The sequence below is a fragment of the Puma concolor genome, chromosome B1, assembly GCF_028749965.1.
Source record: "Puma concolor isolate L17-30 chromosome B1, mPumCon1.1.hap2, whole genome shotgun sequence".
NCBI lineage: Eukaryota > Metazoa > Chordata > Mammalia > Carnivora > Felidae > Puma > Puma concolor.
The window spans coordinates 76,541,105-76,568,562 of NC_141670.1; the positions used below are offsets into that span (position 1 = coordinate 76,541,105).

At 39.4% G+C, this 27,458-nt stretch overlaps 1 protein-coding gene across 3 annotated transcripts in view; it reads right to left on the reverse strand.

The window, feature by feature from the left end:
* Positions 1-27,458, reverse strand: part of FHIP1A (FHF complex subunit HOOK interacting protein 1A) — a 250,330-nt gene that overhangs the window by 60,915 nt on the left and 161,957 nt on the right. For all 3 annotated transcript variants that reach the window (XM_025922080.2, XM_086704108.1, XM_086704109.1), the window contains 3 exons: positions 16,439-17,065; positions 5,221-5,379; positions 3,109-3,195 (listed from right to left, as the gene is read on the reverse strand). In XM_025922080.2, coding sequence (XP_025777865.1) covers positions 3,109-3,195; positions 5,221-5,379; positions 16,439-17,065 — 873 coding nt within the window. The remainder of the gene's footprint in view (positions 1-3,108; positions 3,196-5,220; positions 5,380-16,438; positions 17,066-27,458) is intronic.

Consider the following 27,458-nt stretch of genomic DNA (forward strand, 5'->3'; position numbering starts at 1 on the left):
ACTTCGTGATTTTAAAAAACCTCATATTTTAATTACAGGCATAATAGAGGGCAATATTAATTAATATACATAAAGTGCAATTAGTATTCTCTTTGCATGGCACCTTAACAAACATCCTTCCGTTTGGGCACTGTTTATTCAGCCTCCCGAGTCCAAGGCTCTGTCCTTGGCATAGAAGATACACCAGTGAACAAAGCAGGTCTGAACCTTACCCACAAGAAGCAGGCAAACCACTGTGGAGACAGCCATTAAACAAGCTATTGCACATTTAATGATTTGATTCCACTTCTGGTAAGTGCTATGGAGGAGTAGTACAGAGTGACCAGTGAGGTCCCTGTAACAGTCTCTGAGGTGGATCTCATTCTCAATTATGGATAAAGAGTTATCATTAATATTTGTAACATTAAGGTATGATAATTATAATAATGTAAAATATCCTGAACAAATAATCATGATAATTATCACTATTATAATAATGACTTGGGAAATTATTTTATATCAACTGGTCAATGAGGAAAAGCATGGGAATAAATGAGGAAGAAAGTCTAAATGTGTGAGAGAGTATAATTACTGCCAAAGAATTTCAATAGCAGCATTGTATTCCTTCATAGAGGAAAATGTCTCCATGTAGAGGCTTAGAGACCTTCAGTACAAGACATCCACCCCACCTCCAGGACAGCAAGGTACTAAAAGAAAGACAACCTGGAAACAAACATGAGCTTTGTATTTTCCAAAGATATATCCTGTGTTTTCCAAGACAGATTTCATTTTGAACACTTGGTCCCTTTGTGCCCATTAACCACTAAAACAACCTGGAAATATCAATATTTTGAGGTTTAAACTACATCCAAGATGACCTCCTGAACCTAGAAGTAGCACAAAAGTCCCAGTCAGACCAAAAACACTGTTTTGCAAAATAGTGCAGCACTAAATGGTAAAAGATGAACATTTTCTATCAAACCTGTTGCTCTAAACTAGAAACCCCATTACCATGGCTTCAAAGCTGCCATAATAAGGTATTCTTCAATTCTGTAAAATGAGAGCCCATGGAAATGGTACTTTCAGATGTAGAAACCTGGGCATCCCATCAACACATGTGATAAGTTGTTTCTTGCTTATCTCCCCACATGCACTGGCAACTCTAGTAACTCCACAAAGATTCTATGAACTAAATACTCTATGTGTCTCTTTACTCAGTGAAGAAAAACTCCTTGTAATTAGAATTCTAGGCGCATGGGTGTCTCCAGACAGCTCACAATGGAAAAGATACCAGTTGATTTATTATATGAAATGAGTGCATCATAAGGAATTCAGAGTGGTGTTAACGGGACAGCCAATCTTTGCTGGGACCTTAAGTTGCTTCGCTTTAATTTTTGCTGTCACACAATTGTTATAATAAAAAATTACGTTCTATTAAGGAGATGACGAATATATGACACTTGTGCTACCACTGCCCCTTTCCCCACCATAGTAAACCTTTCACTCTCTAGAACAGACTTGGCTTAACAGAGAGTTCCAAGTAGCTACTCCCCATGAACTGAAGGAAACGCAAGAGTCAGAGTCATTTGCTAATCCTCACATAGACTATCTTACTTAACATTCACAATGCTGGGTTCTATGACACCAGCTGGATTCCATCAGACTTAAACTGTTGCCATTGTTAAGACCTATCTTTGGCACAAAAACAGACACATAGACCAATGGAATAGAATAGAAACCCCAGAATTAGACCCATAAAGGTACGGCCAACTAATCTTTGACAAAGCAGGAAAGAATATCCAATGGAAAAAATGGTGCTGGGAGAACTGGACAGCAACATGCAGAAGGATGAAACTAGACCACTTTCTTACACCATTCACAAAAATAAACTCAAAATGGATAAAGGACCTGAATGTGAGGCAGAAGACCATCAAAACCCTAGAGGAGAAAGCAAGAAAAAACCTCTCTGACCTCAGCCGCAGCAATTTCTTACTTGACACATCCCCAAGGGCAAGGGAATTAAAAGCAAAACTGGACTATCGGGACCTCATGAAGATAAAAAGCTTCTGCACAGCAAAGGAAACAACCAACAAAACTAAAAGGCAACCAACAGAATGGGAAAAGATATTTGCAAATGACATATCAGACAAAGGGCTAGTATCCAAAATCTATAAAGAGCTCACCACACTCCACACCCGAGAAACAAATAATCCAGTGAAGAAATGGGCAGAAAACATGAATAGACACTTCTCTAAAGAAGACATCCAGATGGCCAACAGGCACACGAAATGATGCTCAACATTGCTCCTCATCAGGGAAATACAAATCAAAACCACACTCAGATATCACCTCACGCCAGTCAGAGTGGCTAAAATGAACAAATCAGGAGACTATAGATGCTGGCAAGGATGTGGGGAAACGGGAACCCTCTTGCACTGTTGGTGGGAATGAAAAACTGGTGCAGCCGCTCTGGAAAACAGTGTGGAGGTTCCTCAAAAAATTAAAAATAGACCTACCCTATGACCCAGCAATAGCACTGCTAGGAATTTACCCAAGGGACACAGGAGTACTGATGCATAGGGACACTTGTACCCCAATGTTTATAGCAGCATTTTCAACAATACCCAAATTATGGAAAGAGCCTAAATGTCCATCAACTGATGAATGGATAAGGAAATTGTGGTTTATATACACAATGTAGTACTACGTGGCAATGAGAAAGAATGAAATATGGCCTTTTGTAGCAAAGGCCTTTTGTGGGTGGAACTGGAGAGTGTTATGCTAAGTGAGACTCTTAAAAACTGAGAACAAACTGAGGGTTGATGGGGGGTGGGAGGGAGGGGAGGGTGGGTGATGGGTATTGAGGAGGGCACCTTTTGGGATGAGCACTGGGTGTTGTATGGAAACCAATTTGACAATAAATTTCATATTTAAAAAAAATAAAAATTTAAAAATTAAAAATTAAAAAAATTTTAAACAAGACCTATCTTTGATATTGCTGAGGAATGTGAATGGAATGAGAAGAAAAATGAAGCTAAGGTCACTATCAAGTCAATTACACTGTTCACCTTCCTCAATTTCCACCAGTTGTACCATAAACAGACAAGATTACATTAGCCAGTCACTGACCTTATGGAGCGCAGGAGCCAAGACCGGTACCAAGAACCCATTGTAAATATAATTAACAAGCTGACTGCGAATCAAGGGGTGAGCCACCTAAGAGAGAAACGGGTAGTCATGAAAAAGACAAAGAGTTTAATCTTTAGGTCTTCTTAAAATCACACATTTCTGTGAACATCCTACATTAAAAAAGGAAATTCATATTTTGGCCATTTATTCCATGGTTAAAAAGTAATTCAGACTTCAAACCACTATGTAATTTTTTTCAGATGGTTTATTCCAGTATAAACAGCTTGGACTTTCAAACTTAAAAATTGGTAACTTTAGGGGTGCCTGTGTGGCTCGGTCACTTAAGCATCCGACTCTTGATTTTTGGCTCAGATCATGATCTCAAGGTTCATGGGATCGAGTCCTACGTTGGGCTCTGCACTGACAGCACAGAGCCTGCTTGGGATTCTCTCTCCCTCTCTCTCTGGCCCCCCACCCCATTCACACTCTCTCTCTCAAAATAAATAAATAAACTTCTGAAATAACTGATAATTTCAAGTTTCTACTTGAAACCAGATAGTGGATTGAATATGTATAAGGACACATAAATTAAAAGTAACAAACTATAAAGTATATTTTTGCCCCATAACTTCACCTATGTCCCATCTCAACTTCTGACTAATTAAAAAAAAGAGTACAACTACTAGAGTGGACAATTCAATACATTTATTTTGCTAGCAGAAAGAATTCATGTTAATGATGAATTTTCTGACATTTATACTGAGGGGAAGGCATGGAGAAAATCTTTTCATAAAAAATAAGATTCTGTTCAAAAGTTGAAAACATTACCAGAGGTACAACTCTTCCTATGTTTGATTTTTAAAATATATTTAGCATGGATAACACTTTACTAATATCTTTTATGAGTAATCTTTTCAGTAATACCTCCAAACAAAAAAAATCTTAAAACTATATGGCCTCAATTTCAAAATATAGCATGAAATATATCATTTCTCTGTCTTTAACCATGCCTGTTAGCTTTTACTTCTCGTTCTTAAAAAAAATAATAATAATAATAAAATCAAACAATAAAGTGAAAAGCAATTTCTAGGGAAGTAAAGCTAGATCTTTAAATTACTGATAATCTCTCTCTGTGTGTACATTTGGGAAGGAACTAATAGTTTCATCTTTTTTATTTCCACACACTTCTGCAAGAAATGTTGATAGACTGTAATATTAAAGGGGAAAAAAAAAACCCCTGAAGATGTAATCCATTTATCTTATATATAAATAAAACTTCCTTTGACTTAGCAATAAAAATGAGATAGGAACTAAAGTAATTTACTTTCATTTTCTTCCAGAAGCTATTTCTTTATTTGGTAGATAAACAGATTATAACTAACATTTTTCACCTTATAATCAACATAAGGAAAACTTGATTTCTTAATAAATCCAATATGAAGGTAATATTTGTATTGTATAGAAAGAAAACATTTTTTATGAAAAACCACTACATCCTTAAATATATATATATAATCTGATTTTTATTGAAAGCAGTAACAAGAAATCTGAAGGTAAAAATCTAATCAAGGAGCCAAATATACTAGAGTTCAGTGGTTGTTTTTTCCCCGAAGCAGACCAATTTCAAAGCATAGATTTAATTTGTGTTGCTAAGAAGATGCTTAACTTCTTCTAAATTCAATTGGGATAACAATATTCTTTATGTAGCATGCACCATTAAGCAAAATAAAGTGTTTTCCTTTGTATACTCCCAAGAAGACCTTGAAGTAAGAGTAGTATAATTTGGTGTACTTAGAAGCCTAAAAATATCTATTTAATGAGTGAAGCATTGAACTTATTTTTGATGGTTAAGTGGATAATCAAAACAGAATTAACACTTTGTATAAGGAAGATAAAGAAAACCTACTTATTTTCTTCTCAATTAAAACTTCCCCCAAACCTATAAACTAACATTTTTGTTCATTCAAGGACATTCAGTATGCTTAAAATAAAGCAGCAATATTCCACAGACATTAAAATTTTAAAAAGGAATGCTGATGAACTATCTTCCGCAGTGCTTGTATCCTGAATGCACCAGCACAAAGGGCTCCTCTACTGTGCTCCAGTACCCACCTGTATGACGGCATTGCAAAACTCCAGGGAGTTCATGAACTGAACGAGAGCAGGGAGTAGGAGCCAGTCGTCCTTCAGAAGGCAGTGCCACTCCTCACCTTTCTCTTCGAGCTTTGTAGGCAGGGAAGAGTAGAGACCACTGAGCCCGGTTGCAAGTACCTGTGTTCAGACATAAAAATAAGCTCTTTTCCAAAGTTCTTAGCCTGTAACTCATAGCTGCCTGGTGATGCTAATGCCGCTTGTCCAAAGACCACACTCTAAGCACCGAGGCTATTCAAATATTCAAAAATATCAGCTAGCTAGGAAGGACTCAACAGGTGAAGGGTTCAACTCCAGCCGAGGACACGGCAGCACCAGAGGGATTCAGCTGACACATGCACAGTTAATACAGGCTGCTTATCTCTCATATGCCAGGCATACGCTCAGCTGGGGGTACAGGGAGTGGAGGGAGACACATGCGGAGATGAAGAAAACACGAGTCTGCCCGCAAGGTGTTTGGGAGAGAGGCGGATCCATATACAATGCATTACAGTACAACACACTGAGTTCAAATCCAGAGAAAGACTAAGGCAATCCAGGACAGAAGATCGCACAGGTAGGAACCATGAGTAGCCTTATGAGAAAGATTCGTGCAGACGTATTAAAGGTCATGACCGATACACACGTTTACAGTTTAGAAAGCACCTTAATCTGATCTCCATAAATTATAGCAAGAAGTGGAGGTCATGGGCCAGTTAGATGTGATGATGATCAGCTAAGGTGGGTCTAAGCGGAAGCATCAGCAATAAGAGAAGAGAGGAGGAAATAGAGCTGAGTACCATGTGTCAGGTGGCTGTGAGAGTGCACTAGGTAGGCCTCTATCAATCCAGTAGTAATCCAAAGGTCACAGGGTTTATTTACATCCTCTCTCAGTGCTAACATGAAACTTTCAGCATTTGGGCTTAGTCAGTGAGGGTGAATGAGAACTCAAATTTGTCAGGTTATCCAGCTTGGTCTTTAAGAAAATAGCGATCCTCTTTTTTTTTTTTTCAAAGAGAGAATGTGAGCAGGGGAGGGGCAGAGAGAGAGAGAGAGACAGAGACAGAGAGACTTAAGCAGGCTCCATGCCCATCGGGGAGCCCAAAGCAAGGCTCATTCTCACACTATGAGATCAAGACCTGAGCTGAAATCAAGAATCAGATGCTTAACCGACTGGGCCACCCAGGCACCCTGGTGATGCCTTTAATAGAGACAGAAGTGTAGGAAAGAAACACATTTACAGTGGGTACCTATTGATTTTATCTTGCAGAGTATAAGACCAAGGAAAACTATTAATTTCACAGTACTAGAGGCCTCCCAATTGGGAACTGATGCCAGCTAAACAGCACCTTAGAGATCCCAATCTGGCAGCCATGCAAAGAACGGGCAGGAGTGGCCCAGAACGGGTGCAACGAGGTCATCTATAGAAGGCACTGCTCCAGGGTAAATGCTAAGTTTACAAGGAATTCAAATCAGATTGAACACTCAAGGAAACGTTCAATCCTGAGTGAGCCCCAGAAAAGAAAGAGTGAAGTATTCATTGATCTGACCGTCTAATAAGAGATGAACAGGCCAATTACAATAGCGCAATAAATACTCAAAATATGTAAGAGAAAAAATATAGTGCTCTGGATATACAAAAGGCTCTTACTCTAGACTTGGGGGGCTGAGAGCATGAAATGTTCTCAACAGAACTGATATCCAAGCTGCTGAGAAACAAATAGGAGTTACGCCAAAAAAGAGCCTTGGAAGGAAGACTATTTCAAGCAGCGGATGCACAAAAGCTCATAGGGGTAAGAAAAGATGGCATCTTCCAGGAACTAAGAGAAATACAGCATTACTGGAATGTAAAGGTAGAGGTAGAAAGAACCAGGCAGGTTCAGATCCTATAGGGTTTTGGAGGCCAGGGAAAAGAGCTTGAGGGACACCCCGATGGGGAGCCTAGTAGACAGATGTGTGCTTCTGATGCTCAGGAGTGGGATCTGGACCAGACGTGGAGATCTGGAGTCATCCATTTGTAGATGGTGGTACCTCAAGCCATCAAGACCAGAGAGAGGAGGGAAGGCAGGTTCAGACAGATGAGATACGACAAAATAATCCAGGGCTTGGCATCAGAAACAGAAAGTCAGAAGAAAGTATGGAAACAGGTATGCTGAACTTGGAAAAATTATCTGTCAACTCATTGCTGTCTCTCCTTTTCTCTTGTCCTGTTCCCACAGCACTCTCCCATCCCTCTGTGGAACAGTCATCTTTCTGGTCGTCTTTATTAGGTGATTGGCTATTTTCTCCAGTTCATCTGGTCTGACTTATTCACTGCTCTTTCCCCAGCACCAGCCTTCCATAGTGCCTGGCCAACGTCGGTGTTCTAGAAATATGTGTAGGTTGGGTGAATGAATCTGAACTCTGAGCAAAGTCTTGGAAAGGAAGACATAAATATGTAGCAATGAAGGTTTGGAGTCTTGTTCTTAAGACTATGCAATACTCATTAGTCTGCAGAACATTTTCATCCATGTTTCTCTGCCACTCTGAAGAAGACAGCACAGGCATCCTCTGGCTCCACTTTCTGTAGGCCAGAACAAAGTAGGCCTCTGTGTCCAGCTATCACATGGCACTGTCCTTCTGCACAGGCAGGCTTCTGTTTGCATCTGAACCATGCCCTTCTCAGAATACTCTTTTTGAAAAGTGAATACTAGGGCACCTGGGTGGCTCAGTCGGTTAGCATCTGACTCTTGGTTTCAGCTCAGGTCAAGAACTCGCAGTTCGTGAGTTCGAGCCCCATGTCAGGCTCTGTGCTAACAGAGTGGAGCCTGCTTGGGATTCTCTCTCTCCCTCTCTTTTTTCCCCCCCACCCTTGCCCCTCCCCCACTCGCTCTCTGTCGCTCTCTCAAAATAAATAAACTTAAAATTTTTTTTTCTTAAGTAAAATATTAGGTATGTGTTATTTTTAATTACTATCAGTGATGTATGTAATTTGAAAATTAATGTTGCTGTAATTATATTGATATACTGAATAGCTATTCCCAGCTTTTTAGTCAGACAAATTAGGCCTGTCTATGAATTCATCTTCAAAGCCTCTAAGTGGTTAAGGAATCAGGAGTATGCAGAATTAAAGCCTTTGTACTGCGGTTAATTTAGCATGAGTTAGCAAATGTAATTGATTTTTAAAATGTGACATCAAGATTAGATTTCCCTTCAAGGAGAATTCTCCGTCTCTGTTCTCCCTTGCCAGAGGTTCCAAATTTGTAACAGGCAACTCACTCGGGTCACATTCAAAACTGGAATTAAAATGATTTGTTTGGGTATGCTGACAAGGAGTTAAATACTTTAAATAGGGGACATTCTTCTTTGGGACAACAAATGCCCTGATTTTGAAAAAGAGATAAATGCACAATCTCGTTTACTGTTTGTTTCCAGTACTTTAACATATTATCTGGCTTGAAGGTGTTCACTTGAGTGAGTGAATGAATGCATCAATAAAGGTCATTATAAACAAAACAGAGAAATACATATACTCTTGATGCCTCCCATGTTGAAATGGTTCACCTGTTTTTCTCAGGGCCCTTCATACTCCACTGTGGGCTTCTCTCCCAGATGCGCCCCCCTCCCCCCCACACCTCCCGACTCCCACTCTCTCCCATGGCGTCAGCTGGTGTCTCTGCATGAAGACCTCAGATTCTCAATCTACAGGCCTGTAGTCTGTTGTGGAGTTGGATGTGTTATTCATAGTGAGTGCTTCTAGCATCTGATACTCAACATACCTGACTGGACAGATCATCCACACCTCCAGAGTGGACTAGAATGAACAAGTCAGACCGGGTGAGCCGGAGAAGACAGCCAACAAACTAACAAATGCAAGAAACACGAATGCTCTACAGAGGGACTCAGGGGGTGCTGTGGGAACAGTAGAAGGGAAAAGGAGAGGCAACAATAGGTTTTGCAGTTCATCTTCCCAGTAGTTTAATGACATAATCTATTTACTTTTATATTTCATTTTTAACATAAAAATTTAAAAAAACATAGACATTCAACAGTTAAACATAAAATACCCATCTATTATTTGAGCCTTTTATGATCCTCTCTACAAAACAAAAAAAAAAAAAGTAATTTTAAAACATAGTATTTATTCCCAGCCCATTAAGTGTTAACTCAGTATTTCTAATTTATCTTCTCTCAAGAGTCTCCTTAAAAGAAAGCTAATCACCATATAAAATCATAAGGATAACAACAGTTTAAAACAACAGCGTGCCTGGGTAGCTCAGTTGGTTAAGCGATCAGGTCATGATCTCGCAGTTCGTGAGTTTGAGCCCCATGTCAGGGCTCTCTCACACATATTCTCTTTCTCTCAAAAACTTTAAAAACAAAATAAAATAAAAAGCAAACCACTTCCCTGACAGCAGAATAGTATGGGACCTGTTGCAACTGTGGATTTTAGTATCAGACTAACACGGTTTCAAACCTGACTTTGCCATTTACAGAGGTTTCTAAGGTTCAGCTTCTTCAGTGAACTGGTGAAAGAATTAAAGACAATACGCATGTACAGAGATGGGCATCGTGGCTTACACACAGCAGTGTTTCCAGTGGAGGTGAGGAAAGAGGACATGCACAGAGGACAGAACAATTCAGGGAAGGTCCATCATTAACTTTAAACACTAATGGTACCTGGTTAATTTTAGCAAAAGAAAAAGATTTCTAGAAGATGACTTTAGTCTGAAGCTAGCAGCAAAACAGCTGGTGGGGACCATTTGATACAACTTGCCAAAATAAAAAAAGCTCATAAATTTTGGAGAGGAGATAAATAACTTTCTATCAGTGGCTGTGTACCTACAGGTTGCTTACTTCAATTTGCATTTCCTGATTTACATATATGCAGCTTTCTACTTTGGCCAATATATAACAAGTGACGAAGACATAACCATCAATATTTGGTTACAAAAAATCAAAAGTGATAGGGTCACATATATAGTTGCCCATCCATCATTTGTCAGTACTAAACTGTACCCTAGAGTATTCTCATTCTCCTCCTTTTCTGGGAGAGCACATCTTGTCAGTGGAGGCAGCGGAACGAGCTCTTCCTAAAAACTACAACACAAAAGTTTCCAAAATGTGGTCCAGTTTCCTGAAAGAGTCATTACTCTTCCCAAAGCCTGATGCTAACACACTTTGACAATCATACTAATTACAGAAAGCTTTTTGTCAATTGTGGTCCTTAGCTGGATGGCTAACAGAGTACGCTTTTATCATCAACATAAAGAGTTCTTTTTTTTTTTTTTTAATTATGTTGTCAGATGTAATTATAGAAAACTGGGTACAAATGAGATTATGGGATCTATCCTGAGGGGCAACTTGGCACAACGGACCTCTGTGTTCCACTCTAGCAAATAAGGTCAGCTGGAGCTGTTGTTGTCCCTCCGATTTTAATGAACTGTACAGTGTTTTAAAACACGTTTTTATAAAAGCAACAATTACTCAGTGAATTCTGCTTATAACACATAATAAGTGGGTATATAAACATTAAAAACTGCTCCATTCTAGTGATATGTTTACATTTTGAAGTATAAAATATTACAAACATAAAACCTAAAAACACCTCCAAGACTTAACATATTTTAATATTTTGCCATAATTTATTCAGAGTGCTCTTTATTTTTTCAAAAAAACAACCCCAAAAAACAAAAAAACAACCACATTACAAATAGAGCTAAAGCCTACTCCAATCATTTCTCCTTCCTTCATCCCCAGAAATAACCACAATTTTGAACTCAGTACATATTATTCCTGTGCTTGGTCTTGTACTTTCACTGTATACATATGTGTCCAAAAAACAGTCTATACTAAAATTTTGTGAGTTAAAACCTTATGTAAATTTTATGTAAATACTAACATGCTATATGAAACCTCTTTCTACTTTTTCTACTCAACATGTTTTTAGATTACTGATGTTCACACACGTGGATCTAGTTACATGCTAATACATGTGATTCATTCATTTTGAATCCTGAGTAGTATTCCATTGAAAAAGAATAAACCATTCATTTATCTTTCCCTTAATGTATTTGTTTTGCTCTTCCTCAAATCACTATTCTATTGAATATCTTTGTGTGTGTACCCTTGTAAACATGTGCCAGATTTCCCTGGGGCAGATATCTAGAAGTGAAGACAAGATCACATAGTATGCAAATATTCCATTTTATTAAATATTGCCATACAGCTTTCCTGCATTATTGTACCAATTTATATTCTCAAGAGTTGTTTTTTCTCACCCTTGACAGCGCTTGGTGTTAACAGATGTCCAACAGTTAGCCAACTTGATGAGCATTATCTGGTGTCTCACTGTGGGTTCAATCTGCATTTTCCCTGATGCTACTGAAGATGAGAATATTTTCATATGTTTATTGGCTTTGGGTGTCTTCTGGGAACTGTCCATTCATATCCTTTGCTCCACACTGGGTGTGGAGCCCGATGGGAGGCTTGAACTCACAACCCTCAGATCAAGACCTGAGCTGAGATCAAGAGTTGGACACTTAACCAACTGAGCCATGCGGGCCTCCTTTGCCCTTTTTTCTAATGGGCTGTTTCATTGTTTTCTTATTAATTTGTAGCATTACATATATTTTTGTGTATTTGGGGTTCCAATCACATACGCAGTTATGTGTATTACAAATATCTTCTCCAAATCTGTGTTTTTGTTCTTAATTCCAGTCGCTTCCTATGGTTCATGCATTATAGGAAGGCTTCATATAATGAACAAAGTGCTGCTTAAGCACAAGGGTCCTTGAGTCAGGTTGCCCCAGTTCAGATCCCGACTTCATCTCTTACTAGCCATGAGGCCTTTTATAAATTTACTTACTGTCACTGTGCCTCAATTTCTTCATCTATAAAAAAGGGTATAATACTAGTACTTACAGTTGTGAGGACTAGATGATTTAATACATGTAAAGCATGAAGAACAGTATCGGCCATACAGTAAGTTCTCAACAAATACGTTACTGTTACCATTATTCATAATCATCTGTTATTCCTGGTATTTTACACACATTTATAGGACTTTTAGCAGTGATTTGTCATGTTCCATGAAGAATCCTATTGGGATTTTGATTTAAGTCACATTAACACTTCATAAATTACACCTTACATTTGCAAGGGGGCAATGTTACTTTTACCTGGAGAGAGATAAAGTGATCACCACTTTAACCAATAAGTAATCAAGTGTAGCATCACAAAAGTGAGACGACCCAACACATGCTTCTTGATATAATGCAATAAGAAGTGTATCACATCACCTGTAAAGTATTCTTACAAACTTACCCTGAATTTAATCAAGCACTTAGATCTAACTTCCAATTTGCGGGACATACAGGTGATAGGGACAAGTTTAAACTACATAAGAAACAAACCCAGAGTATGTAGGACATTCAACAAGACAATGGCTTCTCTTAAAAAGTCACTGTCATTGAGGGAAAAAGTGGCAGGTTGTTATAGATTAATAGTGACTTAAAGAGATATGACAGGGGCGCCTGGGTGGCGCAGTCGGTTAAGCGTCCGACTTCAGCCAGGTCACGATCTCACTGTCTGTGAGTTCGAGCCCCGCGTCGGGCTCTGGGCTGATGGCTCAGAGCCTGGAGCCTGTTTCTGATTCTGTGTCTCCCTCTCTCTCTGCCCCTCCCCTGTTCATGCTCTGTCTCTCTCTGTCCCAAAAATAAATAAACGTTGAAAAAAAAAATTTAAAAAAAAAAAAAAAAAAAAAAGAGATATGACAGGGGCGCCTGGGTGGCTCAGTCGGTTGAGCGTCCGACTTCAGCTCAGGTCATGATCTCACGGTCTGTGAGTTCAAGCCCCGCGTCGGGCTCTGTGCTGACAGCTCAGAGCCTGGAGCCTGCTTCAGATTCTGTGTCTCCCTCTCTCTCTTCCCCTCCCCTGCTCATGCTCTGTCTCTCTCTGTCTCAAAAATAAATAAAAACATTAAAAAAAAAAAAAAAGATATGACAATCAGAGATGTACCTTGTATCAGACTCCAGTTTGAAAAAAAAAAACCTACAAAAATCACTCAAGGCATAACTGAGAAATTGGTTATTAGATCCTATGATGGAATTAGTGTAAAATTTTCTTAGGTATAATAAAGGTCTTGTGGTTATGCAGAAGAGTGTCCTTATTTATAGGAGATTCATACTAAAGTATTTAATGTCTGTAACTTAATTCCAAATGTCTATATCTTCATTCCAAATGGTACAGCAGAAACAAAAAACAGATGATAAACATAAATATTAACAATTTTGAATGTAAGTCGTGTGTATTTGGTGATCATTTCGGTATTCTTCCAAGTTTTCTGTATTTTACCTTTTTTATAATAAAAGGTTGTAAATCATAAGTGGCATTAACTTTATGGACTGATTTTCAGGAAAGTGTCATCTACACGGTATCTACAAACTAAACAGTTTTCCATTTATTTAGGTCTTCTTTTATACTGATTAAAAAAGTTTTATAATTTTCTCTGTAAAACCCTTTTCACAGATTTGTTAGATTTATTCAAGATACCTTAGAATTGTTTGCTTTTGCAGATAATATCTTTTCTTAATTGCCTTTTGCATACTGATCTGGAGAACCACCTGAATATTTTGATGATTTGTTTCAATGGCTGTGCTCCTTCTTTAACAGAACTACCCAAAACAATTCAAATAAGCCCAAACCCAAACCTCTGTATAGGTCCCTCACAAAACTATTTTTAGTAAGCTTCTGCCTCCACAGCATTGCTCATATCCAGCCCTTCTTTGTCATTCTCATCCCTATCGTTCTTGTTTCTAGACCCTAATGTATCTCCCGACCTCCTCAGCATCTCCCCATCTTGAGCAAACTCACCTATCTTACCCAGTTTAAACTCCTAAAAGAATTCTGATTCTACCGTGTTATTGCTCAAATTTCTTCAAGAGCTCTCTGAACTGAATAGAGCAAATGTGATAGGCAGACTAATGCCCACCCGCACCCACACACCCACACTGTTCGCTTCTAATCCCTGAACCTGTGAATGTAATAGGTTACATGGCAAAGGGGAATTAAGGTTGCTCATCAGCTGATGGTTAAATAAGGAGGTCATCCTGGATAATCCAGGTAAACCCAGAGTAAATTGCAAGGCTCCTTCAAAGTAGAAGAGGGAGGCGTGACTACAAAATGGTGTTCAGAAAGATACAATACTGCTGACTGCACAAGTGGAGGAAGGGGCCACAGGCCAAGGAGTGTGGGAGGCTTCTAGAAGCAGGAAAGGGCAGGGAAGTGCACTCACCACGAGAGCCTCCAGAAAGGAGGCTGCCAAGGCAGGAGCCCTGCCAAGATCTCCATTTTAGCCCAGTGACACCTGCTGGACTTCGAACCTACAGTAAGCCAATACTACCGTAAGATAAGGAATCTGTGTTGCTTAAAGACACCAGAAGAAATAAAAAAGTAATACAGCAATGTATTTCAAAGGTGCTTAGATTCAGGTAAGAAGTTCCATTTTTGCCGATGATAATATATTCTTTAAAAAGAGTTTACAAGAAACCGCACCGTTGAAGGCAGTAAGGAAGGGAGATTTAATGTGTTGGCACAGATGGAAGGGAATCAGCTCCTTACTTCCCATCTGACTATCACTCTTTCTACAATTTCTAATTCTACTGGTCAGAACCCAGAAGAGACACATGGTACCCTGAATTTCTGAACTGTAGTTCTAATTTTCAAAATTTTTATCCATCTGTTTGCCCCAAAATATTCACCACATACTAGGTGATCCTGGTTTATTAGTAAAAATAAAAATTTAGTAGCATGAAAAAGATTATTGCTTTTGAACCTCAAAGCAAAATACAGTATATTATTCACTAGGGTTGCTATTAGCATTTTGGGCAAGTCGGTTCTTTACTGTGCAAGACTGTTCCACAAACTACCAGACATTAAGCATCCTTGGCCTCTGAACACTAAATGCCAGTTGACCTCCCTCCACAGCCACCTCATGTCCCTATGACAACAAAGGACACCCCACAGACATTCCTAACTGCCCTCCCCCCAGTCAAGAACTACTCATATAGTGTTCGTTAATAATGAATCTAATCTACTTATGGCAACTTGCCTGGCCTATTTCAATAAAACTCATTAATGGCCTTACTATTCCAGCAGAATCAGGCATACTTAAGACAGTACAGTTTATAAAGAAATATAATGAGGTGACTGTAAGAAGAACAACCAATTGGAGCACCTGGATGGCTCAGTCAGTTAAGCGTCCCCTCAGGTCATGATCTCTTGGTCATGGGATCAAGTCCTGTGCCCCACCCCACACTGAGCGTGGAGTCTGCTTAGGATTCTCTCCCTCTGCCCCTCCCCCACTTATGCATGTGTGTGCTCTCTGTCCCTCTCTCAAAAAATAAAATACAAAATTTTTAAAAAGAACAGACAATGGAAATAGACTGGGAGTGTTTACTGAGTTGGGAAAATAAAATTAGCTGTTGCCCAACATCCCTGACAAATCAGATGATATAAATTTGCCATTCAAATGCCCCTTCCAAAGACAACACTAACACCAAAAACTAATCAGAGCCCTAAGGTATCTTAAGAGCCTCAGACAGCTCCCATTATTTTCTGGAACTGTGACCACGATTGGATCTATGCTACACCAACACCTGCAAAGGACCTCACACTTTCTTTGTCACCATGTCGATGATCACGAAGCTATACAGAGTGAAGTGTTTCTTGCTACCTCAAACTGTAAATACGTATTTATTTTTATAAATAAAATCAGTGCTTTGTGTCTATAATCATCTGATCATTATCTTGCTGAGAAATAAACTGATCTGTGAAACCAGCTGAGCAGTCTCACAGCGTGCCATGATTCTACAGTGCAAGATCAACTTGAAAAGCTAAGAATATAGAAAGTGCACGTTCTACCAATCACTCAGGATATGTTCATAGTAAAAAACTAAAACAGTTCCTAACCCAACAGAAATGAAACATGAAATGGTAACACATAGAGTTTCCTCTGTTGGCTTATTTAGAGCTGACAATGCTCAGCCAAATAGCTTTTCAACTTAGATTGCTCCCTCCAAAAGATTTCCTCCCAACATCTTTCCGTAGAAGGTGCCAAGTACAACTTGCTGAAAAGAAAGGTATAAAAAAAAGTATTTACCATTAGCACGAGAGAGGGAAAGCGGAGTGGGTGGAAAGCATGCCAACGAGAGGGACTTACTGGACAAAAGTAGGTGTTCTCCACAATGTGATTGGCCACCATGCTGTTCTCAGCAGACAGAGACATGATGAAAAGCAAAGCATCCCGGGCCTGCTGACCCACTGTCCCCTCTCGGTGAATGAAGGGAATCAGAAGGGAGAAGATGAGGAAGTTGGCTGCCCCTTGGTCCTCACTAGTGTGGAAGAAGAGTTCCAGAATAGATGGATCTTTGGCAAGGATGGAACAAAGCTGATTGAGGAGGACAACCAGCTTCCCCTCCACGGCAGGGGTGCTTGTTCCCGAACAAGAGCTCAGCAACATCATTAGGGGCTTCAGGATGGGCTTGTGGTGCAACAGAGGCTGGTGCGACTGAGTGACCAACATCTCGTACATCTTTAGCTGCTCGATTTTAGTCTCATCAGTAAATTCCCTCCGCAAGCTCCAAAGGAAGAGTTTCTCCATGATGTTCTCGGAGACCACAAATTCCAGAATCGGCCCCATCGCAGCATCCTTGGCTTGCTCTTCAATTAGCAAGAAGAGCATGTGTTCTACATAATTCTGCACGGCACTGGCCTCATCTGGAGGGATGGATCCATATTTTGCCTGGGTGTTCTTCAAGGGGTCGTGCTTCTCTAAGATCTTCACAACCTGTAACCAATTCAAACATTTGTCATCCATCTCATGTTTACCATAATTACAATACACACCACCCCTGACTGCGCCTTATCTTTCATGGAAAATGCAGGAGCCATGGCCCAAAACAAGATAAATATGAGCACTGTGTTTGTCTCTCTCTCTCTCTCTCTCTCTCTCTCTCACAAGAATAAAATGAAGTGGTTAAACTATAGAAAGCAGACATTTGAAGATGTTCCTTTAAAATCGTTATAAATTTGGGCAACCTAAACGTCAGAGAAAGTAGTATAGTTTAAAAAATTAAGCTACTTGTGTTCATGAGCCTATTATGAATACTACTGAGCAAAATGAAAAATTGTAAGTGATATATTAGATGAAAAATAAAGTCTTTATATATAGTCAGATACATCATTATCAACTATGTCAAAAACATACATGAAAAAAGATCGAAAAATATATATGAAAAAATAATAATCACTTTTGTGTTCAAAGTGATGATAAATTTTCACTTTTTTTCTGCACTGTCAAAAATATCACTTTTTAATTTTAAAATACATTAAATAAGTAAGACTACCCATGTTCTACAAATAGATTTGGAGGTTCCAACAGGAAAACACGGCTCCTTCGCACGCCCTCGACTGAACATCCCTCCCTCCTCTACTTGGATGGACACATTCTCCCACCAAGCATGCAAGGTTAGTAAGGATGAAAGGAAACTGATGAACAAGGGATACATACCTAGCACAATCACCCCTAGCATATGGCATATGATGAAACTAAAAAAATGAAGGTGTGAACTTTGCATTTTTTAAAACCAGAAAAAGTTCTGGGATAACCATTTACTAAGTAAATCCCTAATGCAGCAAGTTTCTGTTTGAAGTGATAAAAAAAAGTTTTGGAAATAGCGGAGACAGTTGCACAACATTGTGAAGGTAGCCAAGGCCATTGAACTACGCATTTTAAAAAGGTTAAGATGAGGGGCAGCTGTGTGGCTCAGTCAGTTAAGCGTCCAACTTCAGCTCAGCTTGTGGTTCACGACTTTGAGCCCCACGTTGGGCTCTGTGCTGACAGCTCATGATTCTGTGTCTCCCTCTGTCTCTGACCCTCTCCCACTTGTGCTCTCTCTTTCTCTCTCTCAAAAATAAATAAATAAATAAATAAATAAATAAATAAATAAATAAATAAATAAGAAAGTTAAAAAGGCTAAGATGGCAATCTTTGTTATATATGTTTTACCACCGCAAAGAAAAAAATCTATTGACAGTAAAATATAAATAAATCCCCAATTAGGTCATGCGATGTCCTGGTGTTTTTCTCCCTTACGACTGCTGCCTACTGAATGCTTCCTACCTCTCTCTGCCCATCAGTACTTACCTCTACTTTAGGACCTAGAAATTAAAAGAATTTCCTATCTCAACTCCCATGTAACTTTATGACTTGGAATTTCTACAATATCCATTCAATTGACTTCCCTTAAAATGTATACATATTCTAATAATAATTTTTAGACAACCCAGCACCCTAGCAATGAATTTATACTTGTTCCTTTTTGCCTTTCTGAACTGCACGCTATGGGGATTATGTTTGTCTTTTGCAGTACCCTCCTGGCCCAGTTCTATAACGTGCTGTTACACGCTCTATATTTAGGTTATAGAATTTTTGCAAGTCACTGGGGAAGCTGGCAAAAGTACAATGCTATGTCAGCATGCATGAGAAATGAGAAAAATGTACTTCCCCAGGAAAGGTCTAAGTTTTTCTCCTGTCAGAAACAAGGCAAATGAGCCTTTATAGACCAAGCAAGTGTATCCTCATAGAATGAACAGAATTCTACAGAATCTGGAATCTCTATCAACCTTCTTTATGAAATGAATAATGCTGTCACAAAGAAAAAAAATCACTGCAACACCCCTGAGTTGACATTTTCAATGAGAAAGGCCTTGGGTTCGCAGCTACCCAGGTGGCACCTGGCTTAATGACTCAGCCCCAGCACATCCACTGGACGGACATCTCTCTTTCGCTCCCTGCCAGACTCCAGAGATCCCCCAGCCGCCCCCAACCTCCAAGAAGTCCTCCAGAATTCCTCAGAGGCCTGACTACCTCACTGGCAGAAATGTTGGGATCTGGCTGTCCTTTCCCTCTGCTCTGGCCTTGACAACATCTCCCAGCATGGGACCACAGTACCTCACTTGTCCAAAAGGGGCCTCCACCTCAACACGTATGTTCTCAAGCCCCCACAGCTCGAACTTCAAGGTTCCACATTCTGAAGAATAAATCAGCAACACGCTTTCTCCCAGTTCCATAATTTCAAAGTCCACATATTGAGTTTACTTATGAGAACTATCTATACAGGTAGGCCTCAGGGTAGAAATGTAATTACACTTCTCATGTGTGCTCAGACTGTCTAAACTGTCTAAAATTGATCCTATGCTTTATACACTGTTAGTGGTGGGGCAAATTAGCTCCATCTTTCTGGAAAACAATTTGGCAATCTGTATCAGAAGCTATAAAATTATCCCTGCCCTTTGACTTGTTAATCTCACTTTGGGGAGAATCTAAGGAAACAATCCAAAAATAATACGTTAAGAAATGTTCATGCCAATGATATTTTCAATAATGAAAAATAAAAATATTATTGACCCAGTCAACAATAAGAGAATTATAATCAAAATGTTACATCACCATACAATAAAATTATTAAAAATAAACACTAAGTGAAACATATCATTGCATGCAAATGTATATATGAAATAATTTAAGTTAAAAACTAAATATATTGACAAATAGACACAGGATCATAAGTGAGTCTGAAAAGATACAAATGGGATTTTAAGGTTAATTACTTCTTCTCCCCTATAAATTGATCTAATTTCATAATATAAATACAAATAAAAGTAGACAAAGTAATTTTGCACTAATCTCTTTTCTAAAAAACCAAAACACTGGAGCACCTGGGTGGCTCAGTCAGTTAAGCATCTGACTTTGGCTAAGGTCATGGTCTCAGTTTGTGGGTGTGAACCCCACATCAGGCTCTCTGTTGTCAGCACATAGCCTGCTTCAGAGCCTCTGTTCCCCTCTCTCTCTGCCCAAACCCTGCTCATTCTTTCTCAAAAACTAAACTTTAAAAAAAGAAAAACCAAAACACTGAGTTAAAAGCAATTAATAATTGAAAATCTCCTAATTCTCAGAAATTCCTAAGCAATATAAATTTATACACGTGTATATGTATTTATACTCTATGCATGCATGTAAGTAAGTGTATGTTACACACCTAAATATATATAAGTAATATATAGCAGAACTATTTACATAGTCATGAAGCACATTTTCTCATAAATTAACCGTCACATATTATTTATTCCACTGTATTCCTTTGCAAACAGACTTACTTTTTTTGCTGTGAAAAAGCTTAGAAAAGAGAACTGAGTTTTTTATACAGAAGACAAACTACTTAGCCACTTTTAAATTGAAGCATCTTTACCCTCTTTATAGTATAAGCTCCTCTACACTGGTTAATGGGCAGAGAAACTCAAGAACAGAGCTATGATAACCCATGGAGACGGAAGGTTTGTTGATCATCTGTAATGGAGCAGACATGTTAAGAGCCCTTACTCATTCCCGGCCCTGGCCGGGTGGTGTTACTGCCTGGAAAAGGGTGTGTTACACCAAGGCCTGTGAGTCATGGAATATACAGTGCTCAGCAAAGCGTTAATTATGCCTGTGTTGACACATGTCCTTAACCTCTCTTCTTAGGTGTCAGGACCCTCCCAGGCCACCTCCCTTTCCCTTCCTGGCAGACACACCCACGAACTGCTTTTAAGAGTGGTCTCTAAGGGCCCATACCCAGGGCCTGGTTCCTAACCTGACAGGGAATGTCTTAAGAAGCTTCTCGGCTACAGCACAACATGCGTTGAAATGCCAAAGAACTGATGCCTCAAGTTCACTGCCCAGATGGTGTCACAGTTCTCTCAGTTTCTGTAGATGCTTTCTCACGTGACCTGGACTTTTCCTTATTTTTTCCTTTAGTGCTGTCTTCTCACATCACTTCCACCATACCAGTACTCCTGTGTCCTGACTTCTGCCTGCTGCCTACTTTCATCCATTTATCTACTCTGAGCTTCCAGTCCTCTAGATCCACGGTCTCTTGCTGCTCCTGGTGGCTTCCCCAGGCCTTGCACATTCCCCTGAGTATCCTCTATCTTATGCTCACAACTCTGCTAAGTTGGCTTCTCAGCTGTATACTCAGTCTCGGGGATTCAGGTCCCGGAAAAAAACACCATTAGGGGAGCTGGAGGGACCTAGAGATGGGAAGAGAATGAACGCAAGCAAAATACGCTGTGCAAATATTTCCTTTACTAAACAAGTTCACTTCTTTCGTCTAAAAATGCCATTTAGGGGCGCCTGGGTGGCGCAGTCGGTTAAGCGTCCGACTTCAGCCAGGTCACGATCTCGCGGTCCGTGAGTTCGAGCCCCGCGTCAGGCTCTGGGCTGATGGCTCGGAGCCTGGAGCCTGTTTCTGATTCTGTGTCTCCCTCTCTCTCTGCCCCTCCCCCGTTCATGCTCTGTCTCTCTCTGTCCCAAAAATAAATAAACGTTGAAAAAAAAAATTAAAAAAAAAAAAATAAAAATGCCATTTAATAAAGCAATCAACCCCTGCTACAGCCCCAGCTCATTAAGTAAGGCAGCTAAGATCGGAAATAGCACTGTAAATGTTTTGCTGATCATGGCTAGGCATTTGTTGGTCTACAAACTTTAAAAAATATAAGCTGATACATATATGTGTGAATCATAGCCTGGATCACAAATAGAGCCACATGTAAATTATCACAAATGTACAAAAAATCAACAGTATGAACAATTGCATACAAATTATCATCTGATGAATACGCTTAAATTTTAACCTAACTTCAAAGTCATTTGCTCTATAAATATAAAGGTTATTAGGGGTAAAGGAGATGAATAAATAGCATTTTTCTTTTATTAAGGATATCAGCTACTCCTAATGATGGTCCCCATCAGTCAGTAATAATAGGCCTGGATTAAAAATATTCACAAATTCTAAAATAGGCATCTCAAATGCTGTCAAAATGAAAGATCCACATAATCACTCCTCTAGCTAACAAATGATTATTCTTCATGGTAAACACAAGTGTTTATCTGTCAGATTAGCTTTGACTACATCTTAATATTGTTTTATGTCTTATATACACGCATATGTTAAGAGATGATTACTTATGCTACTTTGGTTAGAGCCTAGTTATTTCAAGAAAGTCACATGAGTATAACCCATACTTCCAAATCCTTTGGAATGCTAATTAAAGTGGCATCGTGGAAAAAACCAAGTTACTAAGCAACATTTTCCATCACATAGAAGAAGGCCAGGCTTTTGCGATCTTAAGCCAAATTCCACTTAATGTACCAAATAACTACAACAAAACTAAGTTTCCATCCAGTCCTTGATCATTACTTAAAAGCCATGTCTTTCAATCTGGGGTATTCCTGGCACACCTATTGCCACGGGAGACAACTACTGAGTCATTTCTTTTTGTATTAAGATTAACAGCCTAGTAATATATCTGTGCTTGTACAATTTGGTTCATGTCAGCTCCAGTCCCAGTCTCCAGAGGCATATCTAAATCTGGGATTGAACAGGGTAAAAGCAGGAGCTATCTCTACACATCATACCTCCTTGGGACCAAAGATGGTCTAGCACTACCATAATAAAGAAACATGGTAGAAACATCAATAAATAAAATAACATAATAAAACCTTCATTTAGGTATGTTTGTTAAATTTAGGTTTTAGGGAAAGGATTTAAGAATAATGATCTATGTAATAATATTCCATGGTAAAAAACAGACTTATCACTGATCATACAGTGGGTGCACTGTTGATATTTCCACATGTTCGACCACTTTAAAGTCCACTAGAAGCATAAGTTAATGCCTCAGCCCTCTAAAGAAACAAAGCTTCTGTTCTGCTTCACTTTCTACTGTCAAGTTCAGAGCTACTTGAGAAGCTAAGAGATATAAATTTTTAAAATATTAACAAACATCATTTGACTAAGATATTAAGATGAGATTCTCTAATACTTCCCAACTTTTCATCTCTAATGAAAAGACTAATTTTTGTCATTTCGTCCATGACAAGGCATAGACCAAAAGAATGAAGACGAACGGAACAAGAGAATCAGTTTCACAGGGAACAGATGCATCTCAAATCCATTTAGAAGTCCTCTATACTTCTTTACTAAGATCAGGCCCCTTGGAGCTCTACATAAGATACTATACTTAAACCATATCATCTACTTTGCATTATTGTGGGAAGACATTTGACTTAATTAACTAATCTAATTTTTCCCATCCCCACCCTCACCAAGAAGAGAAAGGCTACTAGACTCACTAGCTTTTCTTCATCCATTGTCATTATTCTATCTGAGCTGAAATTTTCTTGGCTCAAAAATTGTATAACCGCTTATTTTTGGAGGCTGAGGGGTGGTAAGGAGAAGCTTTGGGCTATTGACTAACCAGAAGCACACAGAAATGTGCATTTCCAATTGATTTTATTTTTAACCCATCACTTCTGTTCTCCTAGCTCTAAGTGCAGACATCATTGAGTGTATAACCAATACTGATTCAAGGCTCAAAAGGAGAGGACAGAGGATGAATAGAGCAAGGTCCATGAAGCTTCACGGTACAGCTGTGCCATTACGAAAAACTGGTGTATGGGTGGGTTAATTCACATGGCAAAATAGTTGAACAGTTTATTATCTGGTGGACCAATGCTTCTTACATCCTGTTCTCTCTTCCATTCAGAAGAAGCACAGAAGTAAAGGCAAGAGATAAAAACAATAGTCTACTCGACTATAAATCGTTCTTCCAGACTACTATTAAAAACTAAACACACACACACAGTCCTCCAAATCACAGATAATTAAATAGAAGTCCAAAGACCTTCCTACAAAATTATAGAATGTTTTAATACTAATGTATGTTCAAAGCTGTTTTCTAAGTCACCTAGCTCTTCTAAAGTTGTACTTCATACAATGTTCCTATCTCGCAGTTCAACAATTTATTGAATATCTACAACAGTGGGGCTACGCTATTCTTGGCACTTGGAGATGTAGGTCAACTATAAATGGTCTCTGATCATGAGGAGCTTGAAATGAGGGTGGAAGGAAACTACTGCACACATAATCTTAATAAAATGTGGCTGGTATAACAGAGAAAGAACACTCAGGATGCTGCTGGAGCACAGAGTGGAAGCATAAAAGAGAGCAGAGAAGGTTTCCTAGAAAAACTGATGTCCCAAAAGAGTCTTTAAGAAGGAGAGGCATTTAACCAGGGGGAGGGATATTCCAGGCAGGAAGAGGAGGAAATGCCTAAAGCAGAGAAGCGTGAAATAGCATGAAGGCCACTGCCTAGGAGTGGGGTTGGCTAGGAACTCCAAGTAATTTCCCATCTCTAGAGAATAAATCAGAGACAGGGAGTGAAATGAAGCCAGACCATAAAGGCCCTGTGTGACGTGCTGGCCTGTAGGTGCCCGGATGCCACTGAAATGTCCAACTAGAAAACTGACACGGGCAAATCTGGGGTTTTAGAGTCACTGCTCTGGCAACATGACAGTGCAAGACGGCATCTCAGAAAGTGAGAGAAAGTACAAGCCAGAGGCTGCTTCCTATGGCCTGGATTCACTGTCAGCAATGTCACCTGCCGAATGTCCCCTAAAGAACTATTCTGGGGATGTCATGACATCACTGGGCCCAGGGAACAGTTTGGAAACTCAAGTGCACAACTGGGCCACGCAAGATCTCTCCACTGGCAACCTTCCTGAATCACAGACTGCCGTGGATGATGGCTGGTTGTGTGACAAGCTGTCCCTGACAGACTGCAGCGTGTAGGTGGGCAAGCGGATAGCCTCCTCCATCAGAGTTTGCTTTGTAACTCAAGGCCTGGAACAGAAACTGCCAAATACATGTTAATTAGGCTGAATTTGTACTCAAGTATCCTAACAAACAGAAGAACTCTGGATACCACGGATGTCTGTTGACTTCATTTTCCCTAATTTAACAGATAAAAAGTATTATGCTTGCCAGCTGCTGGGGCACTTCGGTAAACACAATGTTGTCACCCAGTTCTGACTATGCCACATTTCTTACCAGCCTTACAGGTTCCTTGGGTGGCCTCAGGGGAACCCAGGGGCTGCTGTCACACTAGTCACAGGAGATTATGTCAGGCTTTAGCTCACTTCCCAATCCTCTGCAACCCTTCCACATGTACCTCCACACTGCACAACTCACAACAAAGTACTAATGTACAAAACTCTGAAATGAGTCTCATTTATTCCTATCAACTGAATCTCTCATTCCTTACCTGAGTCAGCCTTGCACGTCCACTTTGCCCTAACTTCCTCACTTTTTTTTTTATCACCATGAAAAGCCAAAGCTGAACATTTCTTCCCAACATCTTCTCCAAAACATTGTTTTCCTTTGTCAAGAAAACTTTCCTTTCCTATAGTCAAGCTAGCAAAAATCTCACCTCCTCCATTTCCCAAGCCACTTTCACCCATAATAGTCCCTTCCTTTGATTTAATTCCTGTAGTAATATTATTCATTTTCTAATCATGTATCTCACCTTGTCATCCAAATTAGCATATACATTCTTCATTTTTAAAAAATTTTTTAAACGTTTATTTATTTTTGAGAGAGACAGAGAGACAGAGTATGAGGGGTGAGGGGCAAAGAGAGACAGAGACACAGAATCTGAAGCAGGCTCCAGGCTTCGAGCTGTCAGCACAGAGCCCGATGTAGGGCTTGAACTCGTGAACCACAACATCATGACCTGAGCTGAAGTCGGACTCAACCGACTGAGCCACCCAGGTATCCCAGCATATACATTCTTTGAAAGCTCAGACCAAGGCTTACACATTCCCATGTCCACCTGTGCCCACTATACCAATGTATCCGCAGTTTGGGCTTGGTAAATCTCCATTTAACAATAATTGTGTTGACATTCACATGCATTTCTTCAACGTGAAGAAATGCAACAGAAAGGTCCTCAAGAGCCTTTCTTGGAAGTAAATAGACACTGTGGGCACTTTGCAGGTTTATTTAAAAGGAAAAGTCAAGGCTAAAGAGGTAAGAAAGTTAAAGAAATGGTTGAAACAACAATAAAACAAAGAGTGTCTCCACTTTATAAAAGCAAGTATTTAATAACTAAACACCATTCCCTCTGACAAAGTTATCCTTACTCTCAACTCAATATTCTGCTGCACTAGGATAAAGAAGATATGGCATATATAGATACAATGGAATATTACTCAGCCATCAGATTAAAAAAAAAAAAAAAAGAATGAAATCCTGCCATTTGCCACGAAGTGGATGGAGCTAGAGTATATTATGCTAAATGAAATAAGTCAGTCAGAGAAAGACAAATACCATATGACTTTACTCATATTAGAATTTAAGAAACAAAACAAATGAACATATGGGAGGAGGGGAAAAGAAAGAGAGGAAAACAAACCATAAGAGACTCTTAACTATAGAGAACAAACTGGGAGTTGATGGAGGGATGTGGGTGGGGCTTGGGCTACATGGGTGATGGGTACTAAGGAGGGCACTTGTGATGAGCACTGGGTGTTGTTATGTAAGTGATGAATCACTGAATTCTACTTCTGACACCAGTATTGCAATATATGTTAACTAACTAGAATTTAAGTAAAAACTTGAAAAGAGGGGCTCCTAGGTGGCTCAGTTGGTTAAACATCCAGCTCTTGATTTCAGCTCAGGTCATGATCCCCCATCGCGCTCTGTACTGACAGCATGAAGCCTCCTTGGGATTCTCTCTCTCTCTCCCTCTCTCTCTGACCCTCACTCTCTCTCTAAATAAATAAATAAACATTTAAAATTTTGAAAAGAAAAAATATATATATTTTCTGCACTAAACAAAGGGTACTATGTTTCAGATAACCCAAAATGTCTGATAATGCTGAAGTCATTCATATAAGATAGGGAAATGAGTAATATGATTCTGGGACCACTAATTTACTCCTTCACTAGTGTGAAAGAGTATTTACAAATTCATGAATTAAGACTCTCTAACAGCACTCCAACAGCTTTGGAGAAAGCTTGCCCAGGACGGAATTTGACAGGGCAAATGATCCATCCACATAAAATCAAGAGGTTGATATATCATGTCTATATAAATGGATATTAAATGGACCACATCACAGATACTCCACCAGGAACAATTACAATCAAAAGTATTTTTATACAAATAAACAAAATGGGCTCAGAGCCAAGAATACGTACTAGAATGATGGGAGTTCTTCAGCCAAGTGAAATGACTGAGGCTGAAAGTACTGTTAATATAAAACATCTAATTGGGGTGCCTGGGTGGCTAAGTCAGTTAAG